The sequence below is a fragment of the Bombus bifarius genome, unplaced genomic scaffold (assembly GCF_011952205.1).
Source record: "Bombus bifarius isolate JDL3187 unplaced genomic scaffold, Bbif_JDL3187 scf7180000009949, whole genome shotgun sequence".
In the NCBI taxonomy this organism is placed as follows: Eukaryota; Metazoa; Arthropoda; class Insecta; order Hymenoptera; family Apidae; genus Bombus; species Bombus bifarius.
Window position 1 is genome coordinate 230794 of NW_022885435.1, and position 19039 is coordinate 249832.

Genomic DNA, 19039 nt, shown 5'->3' on the forward strand with positions numbered 1-19039 from the left:
TTTGTAAATAAAGCGGAGAGACAGAGAGAGAGAGAGACAGAGAGAAAGAGAGAGGAGAAATATGAAACATGGAATGACGAAAAATATAGAAACTCTAATACGGTACAATTACTATCAAATTTAGTAAAAGAATGGAATAAAGTACTACACGGCTATATTATACGGTCAATTCAATCTATGCATCATCGCTATGCTATGTTGTTGATCCAGAAGGCATGACTACAAAATATTAATTACGATATGTTACACAATGTACCACAAAATTGTTACAAAATCATAAACAAGCATTATTTTTTCATTAATTAAATTGACATATGAGGAACATATGAGAAATAAATAGCGTTGACTTTTTTTTCTAATATTCCTTCGCGTAAATATGCCCTTCTATATCACATTAACAAGAATTTTTTAAGACTTTTCTTCTGGAAGAAAAATTGCAAAAACTGTTTGCTTGATAGCTTTTACGCGACACGTAACTTTTTTGTTTCTCTTGCTCTTTGCTCCTTTATTCCCTTCCTTGTATCTCTATCTCCTTCTCCATCTTTCTTTCCACGTTTTCCCTTCTGTTAACACGTGATCGTGACGGAGGGGAGCATAAAAGTAACGTCAATGAAGAGAACAGACAAGAAGAAGCAGTTATTATCCTTATTTTTATTTGATCGCGTCTAACAGTGAGAAGCGAACTGAGCTTCCATTCCATTTCGCGATACGATTCACGAAACTGAAAAGTAGAAAAGAACTCCACGAAGATATAACGACGAATTTCGTGCCTTTCCTGCAGTTACGGACCGCCATCGTGCTTATTTTATGTACCATCGGTGAGGTGAGAACAAACAGCACGCTACTGTGTAACAATTTGGAGAAACGAGGCCGTCAACGGTAATCACGGTGTTGCGAGACATCAGTAAGAAGAAGAGAAAAATAACCGAAGAAAATACAGGAAAGATCAAGTAAGTGGAACTTACTTTGACGTACACAAGGTGATAATAAATTTCATATTTCGTATGTTTGAAGCGTGCTGGCGCAGCATGGCTTTTCAGTTAAATACAGCCGGTTATCGGTACCAAACTTCCTATAAAACGAAACAAGACACGTCGATGCTTGAGATATGTCAATGAACGGTAGAGTGTTTAAGTTGAACAGTTATATCTGATCTGTTAATTCGACAAGATTAGTATGTAAGAAGAACAAAGATAAATGTGCATCTAGTGCTAGGCAACATTTTATTTAACTACTAAATAATAAATAACAAACCAATATAATATTTTAGTTGCGAATAAGAATGAAATTTCTTATTTAAGCACAAGTCTTTAAAATATCATTCGCAAATAAGAAATAATAATTAAATTATTTTTTGGCATCGTTTAAAAGACTTTCCCATTTGGATTTAATTGGAAAACGAATAATAATGTATAAATAGGTAGTTTTTGGTTTTGTCTTATCTGTTTCATTGTGTACAATGAAGAAGTCGTAAAATTAATATCGTTATTTTCCAACAGACAAATCACAATTTGCATTTGCTTTTCGAACAAGTTGTCCGAAAGCTGATGTGATATTGGCGTATTCGTCGTTAACAGGCAGCATTAAAAATTACAAATTGTAATTTACAGTAATCTTGCCGATTGAAATGTTATATTTGTGTAAAGATAAATTTGTTCAACGACCGATAGGTATTAATTAAAAATGGGTAAAAACGAGAATTATATTTATAAATAATAATTGACTCCATTATTTTAAATAATGTATTTAGATTTATTCAAGTAACAAATAATTTACTTGTATTTTTTATTTGAACTCTCAAGTATCCAATGATTTTATTTAAATGATTACTTAAATGATTATTTAAATGAAAATATATATATATCTAATTTATATACAGGGTGGTTGGTAACTGGTGGTACAAGCGAAAAGGGGGTGATTTTACGCGCAAAAAGAAGTCGAAAATATAGAATAAAAATTTTTCGTTTGAGGCTTTGTTTTCGAGAAAATCGACTTTGAATTTTCGCTCGGTACGCGTGTAGTACGTTATAACGGATCTCACTGTAGATCGTTGTCTCAATGGAAAAATTAAAAAAAAAAAATTTTTTTTAAAATTTTTATTCTATATTTTCGACTTCTTTTTTCGCGTAGAATCACCCCCTTTCCGCTTGTACCACCAGTTACCAACCACCCTGTATATATTACATGTGTATATTCTCAATAAACAAGGAATTCCTATTGGGAAGTTGTTTTGGCAAAAAAATTACGCGGCGATATTTCTCAGCGATCGCCTTCTGCTTGTTATGACAGTAAATTTAAAGTCTTTCAAACCGCGATATCCAAACCGCTCTGTTCTTGCCTAATTATATTTCTACAGCAATAGTTGATAGGTGACGAGCGACGTTTGACTGTAGTAATAAGAGTATACGTCACACTATAGCCATTCTCATATGTTTTCGCTTGCGCGAATTCCCACTTATGTAAGTGGGGAACCCTGAGCAATGAAAACTTTTTCGTATATACAGAGCTATATACTGATCTGATTTATACAACTACTTTTGAATATAATGTACTTAGAAATAAGTCATTACATGTCTCACACCGCAGTTCAGATAAAATATAAAGGAGCAAAATTGTGAAAAATGTTAATTCCTGGCAAAACTTCAGAAATGCTGCCTGCATTCCGATTTCGATGATTTTTGCAGAAATCGATATTCTGGACAACCTTCTCCTATACATATAAGGAGTGGACTCGCCTAGTTTTCGAGATATTATTTTTTATTATTCAATTACAGATATCGGGATTGAAAGCGCGAGGGTGCTGTGGTACTAGTACAATGAATACGGAATTTACAGAAAATTTAAATAAGGTGAATTCCATCGAGGGATTTTACGCCGGAACTGGAATTTTTATAACTGGGGCATCTGGTTTTGTGGGGAAAGGCCTTCTGGAGAAACTGATACGCGTGTGTCCACGCATCGTCGTTATTTTTATTCTGGTTCGTCCAAAAAAACACCAAACGATGGAACAACGATATAAAGAGATCATAGATGATCCCGTACGTAAATAACATTTTCGATGCTTTCAATATTTAAGACATTCATAAACCAAACCGATTAATTTCACATTTCATTAATTTCTCAATTTCATATTATATATATATATATATGTCGGAGATGAAAGAACACCGGAGCCTTTGGAATTTTGGATAATCCCGCAACATTGTAACCTAGAGTCTACTATAGCTGTAATTGAACAATTGTAGTTATTCAATCCGATTGTAATTGTTCGAGAGTTGTGATAATGAGCTTGGGCTCGAGGCGACAGTCAGTCGCCGAACGTAGCCGCGGTCACGGGATGAACGCTTTGTCTAACAAAAGCATGGAATTCTATAGCTCTCTTTAAAAAGGAAATAGTTGTAACATGTACTCCGTAGTACATGTTCAGTTAGCCCGAGGGCCCGTTATAAATCTTAAGATTTAGCCAAATAAAGTCCTTCAAACAGACAAACAGTCTTTGTCCCAACTACGGGAAAATAGGGGAGACCTATTTTTCAACGAGCGGCGTCTCCCACTAGCTACTTTCCCTCGAGGGCGGCTAGCATCTTTTTCTAACCACCGATATGGAGATTGACCAATTAGCAGCAACGTCAATTTCCCTTACTTTCTGAACGAAGGCTTTTCTCGACGAATCCGATGATCTCGTGTCCTTAGACACACCCCATTATAGTTTTCCTCTGTGGCATCATCGGGACGGGAAAGTCATTCTCTCTCGCGATCTTATCGACGAAAAGAGTAACCTCTTACGACCAGTGAATTTTGTGAGCACGTTCATCTATCATCCCGTCGACCGCGGATTCGTTATTGAACCTAGGATCATTGTCATTAGTTTCTCGAGTACCTAACTACCACGGTTACTTGTCCGGTTCTATAATAATCGTATTTGCACTAGTCAATGTCTTCTCTATTGCATAACGACAACGTGTAACCCAAACGAAGATTCGTTTCACGCCCCTAACCCTAATTCTAATGTAAACCCGACATATATATATATATATATATATATATATATATATTTTATTATTATTTTATATATATTTTATATATTTTATATTATTTTATATATTTTATATTATTTTATATTATTATTTTATATACATACATATATATATATATATATATATATATATATATATATATATAAAACGTATATATAACAATGTGTTGATAGAAAATTAGTATATTCAATAACAATCTATGTTGGAAACTGAGCTTGTACCTTTTCTTCTTCAGATTTTCGATGATGCTAAAGCAAAGAATCCCTCAGCATTAAAAAAAGTTCACCCCGTAGAGGGTGACATAAGTCTACCAAAATTAGGTCTTTCGCAAGAAGACAGAAATATGTTGATAGAGAATGTGAACATATTGTTTCACGTTGCAGCCACTTTGAATTTCAAGGAGCCGTTGAATGCGGCCGTGAACACAAATGTGAAAGGTACTTTTAGTATCATTGAACTGTGCAATGAACTGAAGCATGTAATTAGCGTTATCCATGTTAGCACAGCTTATAGTAACGCAAATCTACCAGATATTGAGGAAAAAGTGTACAGGTAAGGATAAATGATATTTAATATTTAAATTATATTAATAATTAAATTTTCATGATCATGGTCGTATACACAGCTCTGGGAACTGTTGTTGCTGTAAGGGCAGAGGGGCAGAGGGTAAGATTATTACGTGTCAAAAAATGTTTCTCAGAAATAAGGCGTTTCAATCAAATTGCTAGGATTCGCCGCGCAATACGACTTGTGTCTGCAACTGAAATCTACTACTATTACAAAATATACGTGAAATACTTTATGTTTACCTTAAGTACGTTAACAAAAAATTTATGAAAAGTAGTTTAGTTTATATCATCTATGTTTAGTGACAAGTAATTTACAAAGCACAACGTTTAAAAATTCATAGTTCAAACTCCTCCTCTAGAGTTTCTAGACCTGATACGCGGCCGTGCATGTACTTGCGCACTTTGTTTTTATGTGTTTATGATACTGTAACGTGTAGCACGTTTAATATGTTAGAATCATATATCATACGCCATCTATGAGCTATTGTCAGAAGTATAATGAGATGAGAATACAGAGCAATTTCATTGACGCTGATTAAGGAGAAATAAAACAGCCAATAAGGAGAAAAGGATCGCTGTTCTGTACATATTATAGGATAAAGAGAAGCGAGCCCCGTGTCTTTTTGTCAAATACAATTTCATGTCCCTGTGCACTCACGAAGCTTCGAAACAAGCATGTGCGTCCATTTCTGTGCATTTTCCCGTGCTCAATTTTCTTTTCTTTTCTTCGATAACTGAAATCTTGAATTATGTTTACCTCATATGTAATTAATGTAATTAATTGCATTTTTACAAACTTTGTTATTCTTCATCTACATATTTCGTTCGTTATTTCTTTTTTTTAACTGTTGCGTTAATCATTTTCTTCTATGTTGTAACATAAAATTTAGTAATTATCTGCTGTGAATATATCGAACGTACAAATGATAAACAAGAGAAGCCAAATTGATGCAGCGAAATAACTCATAGAACGTAATTATTGTACAGAAAACGAGTATCGTTTTTTACGTACAGTGGCATCAAAATTAAACTCCGTCAACGGCAATGCCGACGACGAAATCGCTCGATGTTCTCGCCTTGCCATACTTCTGGTAAAAGCTCATAGATGACGCACGATATAGTGGTGTACATGTTGCACTGTTGTTATTCTCAATGTTTTCGGCAGTGCGGATACCAAGTTACGTAGATGATACTATATGATATCCTATTATTGATAATTTTTCAGCACGAGTATACAACCATCTAGCGTGATTGAGATTTGTGACAGTCTTGACAAAGAGTCGATTGAGCTATTAGAAGAAAGAATTTTAAAAATTCATCCAAACACATACACGTTCACCAAGAATTTGGCAGAACAGATTGTATCCAGCAACAGTAAAAGTTTCCCAGTTGCGATAGTGCGACCAAGTATAATTAGTGCCTCGCTGAAGGAACCGTGTCCTGGTTGGTTGGGCAATATCACTATACATATAGGTATTTCTATAAATATTTATAATGTTAATTCTTCATCGCTGCATATTTCATTTACATATATTGCGTGTAAGAGCGATCAACTATACTCGAGTGATTTCGAATAATATAAGTCTTTCGTATCACAAGATCTTAGTTCTCCTTAACTATCATAAGGAAGGAATCAATCAACAATAATATAACAATAATAATCAGAGTATAATAATTAAATGTCAACGTATAATAATTAAGACAACTAGATAATTAACAACGCTAACAATACTATCTGGACAACACAATCCGCACTCTCTGACTTCTCAACTCATACTGCTCTTAATTCGTTTATCGTCCCCTAGCAAGTCTTTGTCTTTTGCCTTAGCCTCACTAAGATTGTTTATAATTCGCATCTCAACAACCGCTTGTTTACAATCTGCACGACACCCCCCAGGTCCCTCGTCCACGATACTATAATATTATATACTATATATGTTCATTTTTCAAAGTGAAATAGAAAATAAATACCGCGATATTAATGAGGAAACAGGTGTTCGACCTTCGCGGAGAGAAACGGTCGCGGTAGAGCGCGTCAACGAGAGTAAATTCTCGTTACGATACGATAATCGACGCTACCAATCAGTCGATCTCCCATTTCGGTTAAGATAATAGGAATGATTAAAATGATGATAACAGGTTAAAATGAGTTAGACAGGTTAAAATATACACTTTATTCCAACAACTTTGAAGAGTTAAGTATTAATATACGTGGTGTAGACGTGTTCTCAACGAAGTGTAAATAGCAAGTTTAAGATGTTGACCGATCAAATATTTAATAGCGAGTTAAGATGTTGTCTGATCAAAGGACGTAAAACCAATGAAGTTCGGAGATGGTACTGTCGCGGAAGAGAACTAGTGATGGGTGTGCCTAAAGCACGGGACAAGCGGATTCGTTGATGGCAATTTTGGTTAGGATAGTGAGGACAACGGTCATTGCTGCTAATTGGATAAAAAAAAAACTGGTAGGTAAGGATGGGTGCTGGCCGCCCCCAATCAAAGATCGCTTGTGGGTGGTATTGTGCATGGGAAAAACTCGCTTTCTCGTGTTTTTCCGGAATGGACAATAAGTCTGAGAAATGCTTCAATTTAAAGGACACTTGTGTGGTCTTAAGGGCCTTAACTATTAAAAATGCTAAAATTTATGATTGATCCTTGAGATTATCGAAGGACCGCCAACAAGGGTGTTTAGGCATCTGGTGGCCATCTTGCTGGAGGGATAGAGTCTGGTTTATGTAGAGAGCCACGGGAGGTAACAACAGGAAAATATTTCTTAGCGCGTGAAATAATCGACTCTAAATGGAATGAAGAACTTAATGTTCATGATTTCAAAATATTAGAAAGTTTACTTTACTACTTTACGAAAAAACCGTTTTTGAAGAGTTAAGTTGCGTCGAGAAAGCCACGATTTGACGTAAAGGACATATGATACATGTGAAACTCATCGAAATAGGCTGCTTTTTGAGAAGTCGAACAGGAATAACATTTTTAGGCAATGAAATTGAAATATTCACAAAGAGTGGAGTTAATTAATTTCTGAGAAGGTAAATGACTCTAACCTTTACTAGATAACCGTTTTTAAAGCTTGCAGTTCTGCCCGAGCAGCTGAGCTAAACAGACGTGAGAAACTGTGCTTCAGTGAAAGTGCGACAAGCAGTCAGGTAGACAAAACGACAACGAACATTGCCAAATGGTTGAAGCTTCAAAATGCAACAACAAATACCGCCAATGAAAATAACAAAGGTGAAGTATACTACATAAATAAAGCTACAAATATGTTAAGCAGAAAACGACCAATTAACAAAGAACAGGAAAGCTCAACTATAAAAGAAACGGAAACGTTGTAAAACCAAGAAGAAAACAGCTACAATGATGAACTGTCATATCAAGATGAACACTGAAAGGTAGCAACAGCAAACAAAAAGTGTAAAATAATACCAGGCACAAGCGCTATAAAAATTTCCGACACCGATACGCATCAGTGGCTACAAGGCATCTCACTCCGAAATTCGTTCAGTTCACTGGTAGAAGAGATAGATATGGACCCAAAAGAAAAAAAAAACAACTTATATCGTTAAACCACCACCGATCTACATTCATGGCCAAATAATAGATCCCCTAATTGAACTATTGAACAACACTGATGGAAAAGTAAACTTCAGCATAAAGGAATTAAAACTGGAACAAGTAAATGTACAAACAAAAACTCCAGAAATCTTTAGAAAAGTGACGCGAGCATTAACCTTTTCGCTTCGGGTGCCGCTTATAGGCGGCGACCACGCGACGATCGGCACCCCATATATCAGGCATACATCAGTGCCATCTGTAGTCAATAATATATTTTTCCGTTACTGGCAGAAGATGTAAATTATACTTATCATATTGGAGCAAAGATTGTTTTATTATTGTTTTATTCAGCACAGTTGTTATTTAAAACTTAGGAAAACATTTATACAGCAATCACGCCACATTTGTGGCGCGCGCCTCCGTACAAGGAGAGCACTTGGGTGAACTGGACTGCCGAAGCGAAAGGGTTAAAGGAGAAAAACGCTGGGTATCATACATACCAGCTCAAAACAGAAAAAGCTACAATATAGTAATTAGAGAACTACACTCAAGAACAAACATAAAAAATATATGTGAGGAATTAGCAAAAATCAGACACCAAGTAAGAACAACAAATAATATAACCAGATACGATACGAAACAGCCATTGCTACTGTTTCTAATAGAACTTGAATCCAAAACTAATAACAAAGAAATCTTTGATATTAAAAAAACCTTGTTATAAGAAGCCTTGTTATAAGAAGGGCATACCGTGTAATGCATACGGTGTCAACAATACGGAAAAACACAAGAAAATTACTGCAGCAGAAACCCAGCGTGTGTCAAATATGCAGAAAACCACTTAACAACAAACTGCCCATACACAGGAAAAACAGACAAAGTAAAATGTTATAACTGTAATGGAAACCATCCAGCTAGCTAAAACAACCGCAACGTAAACTGTTTCTACCGCTGAGAAGCAGAACATACAGCAACTATCACTCACAACAAGAAATTGTAGAATCCGAGCAAACACGAAATGAGTAAAACTCCTGATTTGCTTGATTTTGCAGCAATATAAGGACAAAACGGAAACAAATTAAAAATAACATCCAGTCTTGAGCTTAGCTCCGATCATACACCGATAATAATAGAATACGTAAACAAACCAATATTTTATAGCAATTCAGAGTCGTTTTGCAATAAAACCACTAAATGGCAAACATTTAAACAAGTAATTGAAAACAAAATCAACAACATTGACAGAAATTATACAAGAAGCAGCATGGGAAACTACTACTTACGAACTAAATAATAGACAAACAAAAATAATTCCACTAGACATCCTTGACAAAATCAAAGAGAAAAGAAAAGCGAAAGTAAAATAGCAAAAACATAGAACATGTGAAAACATTTAAAGAAAAAACATTTAAAGAAACTTGCAAAGGAAATAAAAAGTAAAATAAGAGATGATAATAACGAATTCTCAAAATTCATAGAGACATTCTCTGCGCACGAGGCTGCCAACTATTTTCTGTGGAAAGCCACGAACAAAATAAAGAAGTCAAAAAAATTAATCCCAGCAATCAGAAAACCAGATAACAGATGGGCCAGAAGCAACAAAGAACAAGCTGAAGAATTTTCCAACCATCTTTGTAACACGCATTTACTCATTCAGACGAAGATGCTCAAAATACTAGTACCTCAACTAACAAGCATACCTAATATAACAACACAAGAAACTAGAATCATAATCAAGAAAACAAAAAACAATAAAACACCAGGAATCGACCTAATCAATGGTAAAATCTTGAAAGACCTTCCCCCAAAAGCAATACGTTTAATCACAATAATATTCAATGCAATTTTAAGAACCAATGTTTTCCTAATCTATGAAAGATAGCATAGATCATAATGTTACCTAAGCCAATAACGTAATGTTACCAAAGACCCACATCAAACTGCATCTTACAAATCAATATCACTACTTCACGTGTTTTCCAAAATACCAGAGAAAATAATATACGACCGTCTAAAACCAACAATAGACAAAGAAAAATGAATATCAGATCACCAATTTGGATTCAGAAACAAGCGCTCCAAACGATAGAGCAAATGCACAGGCTCGTCAACGAAATTTTACTAGCGATGGAAAAGAAAAAATACTCTACAGTACTCTTCATGGACATCGAGAAAGCATTTGACAAAGTGAACCGTGAAAGCCTCTTACAAACAACCAAAAAACATTTCCTAAGACAAATTTACCACTTACTCAAATCATACCTAATTAATGGAACCCTTGTAGTAAAAACAAAGGACGCATATTGTGAAGTTAAAGACATTGAGGCAGGGGTACTGCAGGGAAGCGTCTTAGCACCCATTTAATATACAATATACAAGGCCAACATACCAACAACTACCAACAGCAATACGGCTGTACTAGTCAAGCACACTAATCCTGAAACAGTAGTCATATTACTTCAAGAGCATATCACAAAAATAGAAAAATGGTTACAAGATAAAGAAATAAGAGCAAAGCCCAGTAGATGCAACCATGTACACTAGGAAAACGAAAACCATCAAATATCCAACTGAATGGCACGCACATAACACAAACAACGCAAGTTAAATACCTAGGACTCCACTTAGCCACACAACTTATATGGAAGCAACATACTAAATCAATTATCGACAAAATACGGATAAAATGAAGACAGATGTACTGGCTAACTAGTCGAAACTCTAAACTCAGCATGGAAAACAAACTAAAAATTTATAAAACGATAATAAAACCAATTTGGACGTACGGAATACCATTATGGGAGACAGCGGCAATAAGTCACATAAATAAATTGATGTCGCTAAAATCGAAGATACTGAGAATAATAGTCAACTCTCCATGGTATGTCAGAAACGAGGATATACACAAAGACCTAAAAATACTAACGGTCAAACAAGAAATCGGTAGATACGCAAAAAGATACAAGGAAAGAATGGCAACACATCCAAATCAGCTGACTGCTGAAGCGAGCAAAACTCTCATAAAAAAAGACTAAAAAGAAAGCAGCTCACTGACATCATTTGTGGCGGCACTCGACAGCAACTATTACCGGACGACGGTAGCGCAGTGGTTAGCGCCTTTGGTTATGAACGTTCGGGACCCGGGTCTCAAATCCCGGCGCCTGTAGTCCGATTTTCCTTCCATGACTTCTAAGCGAAAAGAAAAAGCAGCAGTACCCCAGTAGCGACATCTAAACCAGCAGCGACATCTACACCAGCAGCGACATCTACACCAGCAACGACATCTACAACAGTAGCGATATCTACACCAGCAGCACCACTATCACCCACAACTATCTACACCTCACACTAAAGAAATAAACTGGACAAACTTGAAGATGGTATTCTGCTGGGGGTAACCATCCACATGTTAATTAACAATAAAGCTAGAAAAATTTACCGAATGTCCAGCTGGAGAAATTGTAAAGTACAAATTACATAATAAAAAGAAAAACAATTTTTAAAGCTCTACTTTTGCTGTCAGTCACGAATATCCTTTCTATCTATTTATAGCCACATTTCGAGGCAGTCGAGAAGCATGAATTAGTTTTAACCAAGTTTGTTGTTGCAGCTCTCGGACTATTTATCAGCAGAGGTTTCGCTAAAATAGCGTTGGCTAAGGCAGACACAATAACGGATACAGTACCCGCTGATTATGTGGTCGACACGATATTATGTGCCGCATGGCACGTCACGCGGCATCGTGATATGAACATCAAAGTGTACAACTGTACGAATAACGCGCGCCCTATCAAGTAATATTTATTACGGAATTTTTTCAAGCAATTTAATTGAATTGTTGGAGTATCGTAAAACCAGTAATTTATTTAAGCGACACGATCAATGGGAATGCCAATAAATGAAAAGCATTTCATCGTAAATGAAATAATTCAAATGCTAAAGATTATACAGGGTGGTTGGTAACTGGTGGTACAAGCGGAAAGGGGGCGATTCTACGCGAAAAAAGAAGTCGAAAATATAGAATAACAATTTTTTTTTAATTTTCTTTTTTTTTTTTAATTTTTCCATCGAGGTAACGATCTACAGTGAGATCCGTTATAACGTACCACACGCGTACCGAGCGAAAATTCAAAGTCGATTTTCTCGAAAACAAAGCCTCAAACGAAAAATTTTTATTCTATATTTTCGACTTCTTTTTGCGCGTAGAATCACCCCCTTTTCGCTTGTACCACCAGTTACCAACCACCCTGTATAACTGGAAGTAAAAAGGGACTATACTAAATTTCTTCTGTGTTCACATACAGTTAACTTATTCCCATTTAGCTGCATGAATTATAAAAACGTGCTAGCATTTTTTTCGAATCAAATTCGTATAATCAGATCAGATCCTTAAGCGAATAGGACGTGTTTGTAAACTGAGCATCGTTCCCTTCCAGCTTGAATCAATCATTTAGTGCGCGAATGTTTGCCATATACTTCCTTATAGTATTTGCTTATAAATCAAGTACGTTTCATCGTGTGTGGATCGTTTGTATCGAAGATGACTTGCAGGTATTTTGCAGCCTGTTCTGCTTAACCTTCGTTCACTTAGTGTCGTTTTTCCACGGAGGTGTTCGTTTAATATGCCTTTAAATGTCTTTGATTGTTTTCCACAGAGAGTAGTTTACCACTGATGTGTGGTGCCCAAGTTCTTTCCAAAGCTTTGAATTTTTTATTCTTTTCATCCAGTAGAAGTTGCTTTACTTGCTTTATAAGTATGTTTGCCATTCTTTTGCTGTTCTTCTTTTCTCTTTCATTTTGTTTAATATAAATAGTTAATATAAATAGTTGAAAGCTGTTTCATTGATGTAGGGAGTAGCTTCGTACGTGTCTGAATTGAATTGTTTCCGCGGTGAAAAATTCCGCGGCTGATTCGATGTTTTCTTTCGTTTATGAGGGGATATTGCAGGTTAGAGTTTTGTCTAGGTGCTGCTGAAATGTCGGCTAGCGAGTGGATTTTATTGTAATTGATTTTGGTCTCGCGATCTGGTCTTTGATCTGACGATTGTGGTCTTCTATATGACGAGTGAGGGTGATTAGAACGTGGTCAGATGTCAGTTTTGCCTTTACATTAGGTAAACTGTATGTCGCTTATGTTTGGGAGAAAAATCTGCGATCGCAAAATCAGTTATGTTTTCTTCTATTAAGCAAATGCAAATATAAAGCAAAATGCAAATGTTAATGTTGTTTGCCGCATTTGTTGTTGCAGAATGGTCCCGAGTTTGTCTACTTTTTCGACAAGAAGATTTGAGACGTTAGCTTGGTTGCCTTTTGTTGCTGTGATCTGAGATCAAAGCAACAAAAAAGCTGCTCTGCTTCTTTATCTCTTAATTTCGACAACGTTCTTGCTCGTATTTTCTTTCGAATTTTACATCGCTTATAATTTGCCGGATGCTTTCCCTGACAGTTCACGCAGATGACAGGGTCGGTTCTTCTTCCTTTTTAAGACACAGTGAGGAGAGATATGATTCAGCGTATTTCATACAGAATGGTTTGCCGTCTCAATAATTTTTTGCGTTTCCGTGTTGTTGGCAACGTGTATGCTGTTGGCTGTTTCTTTTAGATTTTGCTAGTTCTGCCAGTGTTGGCCAGTCTTCTTCCGATTCGCATAAATTCTTATCGTTTGGAACCGGCTGTAATTCAACCACGCGTAGTGTGAGTAGTTTCTGTGCTTTTCATGTTTATCATGTGGCATACTTGATATCTAAATTCTTGTAGATCATCTTTGATAAGTTGTTTTGACGTCGAGTGGTGAAGCTCTCTTATTATTACTTTGCATTTTCTAGAGTCATTCGATTGAAAGGTGTAGCAACTAGCATTGTGTGTGTCTAATGCGGCCACAATTTTATCATACCATTCTATTTTTTCACGCAGGAACATGTGTTGACATGTTTTATAATACTTGGACCTGACCGCTTACTCATAAAGAAATCAATCAACACACCTTTGCACTAATATATACCATTTCAACGAATACACTTCCGAAGAAGTTAGTTGATGACAATAAGCACCATAATCCTGTTCCGTAGTCGGACACAAATTACGATCAAGATAAGAGATTGAGAAAATCGGTCTATAAGAAATAGACGCAGGAAATAACAAACCTTAGAATATTAGTATACAAGGTTATTCACTTAACTGGTACTATTACAATATTATATACAGAAAATTATACCGAACATGGCTACATAACTAAGTTTGTTCAGACATAACATTCTGAGATTACATCGAATACCATCTGACGTAACATCTGTCCTTTAGTACTGAGGTTCGTTTGTACTGAAGTAATTAAGTCTGTTGGTGTTTATGCATTTCAAAAGATTTTTGCCTCTTACTGTGATAAGTTTGCTGCCCCATTGTGTATGTTTAGCGTTATAGTCTCCTCCAGCTATGAATCTATTGCCCAGGTTTTCGAGAAATTTATCGAAGTCTTCTTTGGAAATAGAATGTTTAGAAGGACAATATACTGCTGATGTGGTGATTGAATCATGCCAATCTTCTATCGCTACGTTTGTAGCTTGGAGGTAGTCCTTCTTGAACGATGGAAGCTTATAATGCTTAATGCTGGTCTTGATGATAATTCCGGTGCCGCCATGTGCCTTTCCACTGGGATGTTGTGTATGGTAAAAGTTATAACCATTTATTTTCAGGTAATTTTTATCGATGAAGTGAGTTTCAGATATAAACATTACGTCAATTTCTTGTTGTTTTAGGAAGATTTCTAGTACGTATTGATGCTGAGCTAGACCGTTAGCATTCTAAATTGGCTTTATTTTACGTTGAAGCGTGTTAATTTGTTCACGATGATTGTAAGCAATGATAACAAGTTATTGATTTGCTCTGTTTATTTCACGATTAATTTTTCAAGCCTATTGAAGTTATCCGTGTTTTGTGAACTGGGAACACTATTTTGTGAATGATCATTATAGATTTTCGATCTGCTTTGATTTCCTTGAACTACCTGTGCATACGAGGTTGGAAGAGTAGTGAATTTTTGTGGAATATGTACTTGGTTGGTTAGGTTCTTAACTCTGGGTTTAGGGTACTTATTTTTATACAAGATCTTGCAGGCTATGCAACCTTTATAGTTCGCAGGATGCTCTCCTTGACAGAGGATGCACTTCGCAGAAATTTCTGAAAATTTACTGCACTGATCTGTAGAATGAAGACCAGCACATTTAACGCAGCGGTAATTGTGATTACAAATTTCTGTGTGCGGCCGTACCTTTGGCATCTTTTACATTGAACTATCTCTTTTTTCATAAAAGGTGGTTCAATTTTTACTACAGAATTCATTAAACGGTTGATGTCATAGACTTCTTTATTATTTGGCTGTTGCTTTAAATCAATAAAGTCAAAATCAATAAAGGATAGCGGTATTTTTGTGATACTATTATATATATTGCTAATTTTGGTTACTTCATAGCCATGATTTAAGAGTTCAAGCTTCAATTCATCTAAGTTAGTTGAGTGGTGCATGTTGCGAAGTACCACAAGAAAAGGTCTTTCTTATTTCAGTTGATATGTGTGGAAATTTGCGTTCAGGGTTTTTAGTAACTTTATTAGTTTTCTATAGGAATCTGGATTAGCCGATAGAATTTTAACCTGATTATTTTTTATTTTTAGTTTGTAATTCTCTTTGTTAACATCTTTCTCGATAGACTTTACCATTGTTTGAATATCGATGACATCATCGATGAAGATTGCTGGGGGGAGGGGAGGACCTTCTTGCGTATGTTGATTTATAAATGTTTCAACTACGTCCATAGAATTGTCTGTAAATTCTAATATTGCAAATCTATTAGAAGTAGTAATATGGCTTGTTGACGATTCGTTCCGACTAGTGTTTACGTTTTTTTTAACTATATCTAGCTTACGTTTTTTACTGTTGTTTGTGTAGTTTAAGAGATGGGACAGACCATCCCTTTGGATCGAATTACTTGGACCATCCTCGAGCCAGTCAATTCAAATTGAAATAACCAGTCGAGAGGCATATTGGTCTTTTTATAGATAATATATTGAGCTTACTAGTTCTAATATATTTTTCTAGTATTCTACCGCAAGGCACGTTAATTCTTGGGCCCTATAGCGTTTGCTTTGTATTGAAGTGTTCCGCTGCGATGTATTTGTCACCGAAGGATTGAAAATACTCTTCTCATTTTTGTAATGTCATTTTGTGTCTCGGTGGTGTATATACTGCTGACATGTGCAAGTAATTGCTGTTAGTTTGCATTGTAACGGTGATTGCTTGAACATGTTCCTGACTAATTTGACTATGTAAGTGGTGTTTGATATCGTTTCTTATCATCACTGCAGCCCCTCCGTGTTCCCCCTATTGTGACGTCGAATTTAAAGTTCTTAGGCGACCATCAAACCGCTCTGTGTTCTTGCCTAATTATACTTGCACAGCAACAGCTGATAAGTGACGAACGACATTTGACTGTAATAATAAGTGTACATGTTACGATGTTGCCATTTTCATATGTTTTCGCTAGATCGGGTTCCGGGTTAAATGGATAACCCTGTATGCTCGACGAGGGCTCTTAAGAGATTAGTTTTGTTGATAAATGTCGCTGCAGTTATAATTTAAACACATCATTAGCTAGAGTTAATTTCATTATTGACAATGCTTTTCAACAGTCTCATCCGGAAATAACAAGAGTACGAGAGTAAACTAACAATACCTGCCAGACTCCGTCTTCCACTTTGCATTAGCTTCTTCTTATGTGATCCTGATATCGAGGGTCTGGAACATATTTATAATTTTCTTAAACAATGTTCCGTAAGAATTTAATTACATTTAAATAAATAATAATGAATAATTGGAAACCTTGTTACGTTTACTACGAAATTTTCAGTCCGAATTATTAAATTATTAAATGAATTATTCAAACTATACGTAAATATACTGTATTTGCTATATGAATGGTATCTGGTCTAAAGCAAGTAGTAAATAAATAAATAATGTAATTAAGACAGTTGCTCCTTTAAGCATTCTATGCTTACGTTCACTTTTGCTCTCAATAGCTTCATTTAATAAACTGGAGACATGGCTGAAATTATATAATATTTCATGTGATACTCTAATAATGATAAGCTCCATTGAAATATAATTCGATTATCTCTATCAGCGTAAACGTTTCAATTTTCAAGATACGGTGAGCTGAAGGACACATTCGTGAAATATGCCATCGAAATACCGATGGACGGTTTGTTGTGGTACCCGTGGTGTGCGATGGTATCTAACAGATATGTTTACAGTATTCTGACTTTATTTCTGCATACTTTGCCTGCTTTCATCGTGGATATCTTTTTAAGGCTTCGAGGTAGTAAACCAAGGTGAGTATTCTATCGTTTGTCAAGCAACGAGCTACCGCACGTTAGAATACTTAAAAATGGTATTTCAGAATGATGAAAATTAGCAAATATTACGATACGATGTCGACAGTGACAAATTACTTTAGCATACGGCAATGGTCCTTCAAAAGAGATAACGTTATCGATATGATGAAGGAAGTGAAAACGCTAGAAGACAGCGATATCGTTGAATTGGACTTGCAAGATATGGACTGGGACAAGTACATTGCAATTTGCGTCATAGGAATAAAGAAATTTATTTTTAAAGAGGACCCTAAATCTTTAGATGCAGCGCGGCGGCGGTTATCGATGTACGTATAGAAATGTCTTCGCATAGAAAACTAGTAACTAATATAAACATTTTTGTATATCCGACTAATAATATTTTCTTTTATTTCAGATTTTACTGGCTACATCAGATGACTAAAGCATTCGCTATAATTATTTTATTAACGATAATACTGCGTGTTATGTACTGACCTGTTACGTCCGGTGACTGTTTACGTTTGAGGCGACCACCAGCTGTGCACATAGAATTAAACAGATTGCAATAATCCTAAGGAACTGTCCATGGAACGAGGCTTTCTTATTTACCGCTGAGGCCGTCAATTGGCATAAAACGTCTTCGAGTCAAAAGGTTCCTTATGGTTATTGCTCCATCAGGTAAAAATTGGGATCCCACCCGCTAGCGACAAGTGGTGGAGCGATCATCACCGAGCGAGAATTTTCCTTTGCGACAACATCGTCACCGGACTAGACTGGTTCAACGACTACAGATCAGTCAACATCTCTTTACCGGGTTTTCACCCTTCAATCATTCGCCTACTTAACTTATACCGTACGCACCAGCGTAACTATCCTTTCTACAAGGTTGTTGGAAATATATAATATCTTTGAACTGTTAATCAAGCATTATACTCATTAAACTACCTCTATTATCCTAATCGAAATAGGGGATCGATCAGTTTGTGACATCAATCACATCTCAACCTACATCAGAGATAAGACATCAACTCCCAACCTTCGGACACTTTTCCACGTCATAACCTACACCGAGCCCCCTCAACATCCTCAAACCAAAACGTATATAAACCGAGACTTCACCCAGCTCGGGCAGTTCTTGTTCTAGTCGCTGTTCTTGTGCAACCCCTTTCTCCGGTTCAGTGTTATTCTATTATTGTAAGTGCTAAATTTATAATAATGTTCGATAAAAGAAAATTAATAGTGGGGTTACGACTCAGCTTTCTTTTCTCTTACAATCCAAGTATCAATTTTACGTGACAAGCTCGTGGCGTCGATTGTCTAATCGTAACGGAGATTTACTACCCCCGTTGACGCGCTTCATCGCGATCGAGTCTCTCCGCAACTGGTCGAATTACAATCTACGTTAGAATGTTTCGATGTTTTGCGCTCGGCAGCAACACGACAAGTAGCATCGGCGTTTGCGAAGCAGAGGATGAAAATTTCAGA

General features: G+C 36.1%; 1 protein-coding gene across 1 annotated transcript; it reads left to right on the forward strand.

Moving 5' to 3' along the window:
• The first annotated feature begins 606 nt into the window (after nucleotides 1-606).
• Nucleotides 607-18474, forward strand: LOC117215964 (putative fatty acyl-CoA reductase CG5065). The gene is made up of 8 exons (XM_033462520.1): nucleotides 607-950; nucleotides 2775-3038; nucleotides 4273-4589; nucleotides 5832-6079; nucleotides 11784-11967; nucleotides 17366-17551; nucleotides 17620-17880; nucleotides 17970-18474. The coding sequence occupies exons 2-8, from the start codon at nucleotides 2817-2819 to the stop codon at nucleotides 18046-18048; spliced, it is 1497 nt and encodes a 498-aa protein (XP_033318411.1). The 5' UTR covers nucleotides 607-950; nucleotides 2775-2816; the 3' UTR covers nucleotides 18049-18474.
• The last annotated feature ends 565 nt before the right edge of the window (nucleotides 18475-19039 follow it).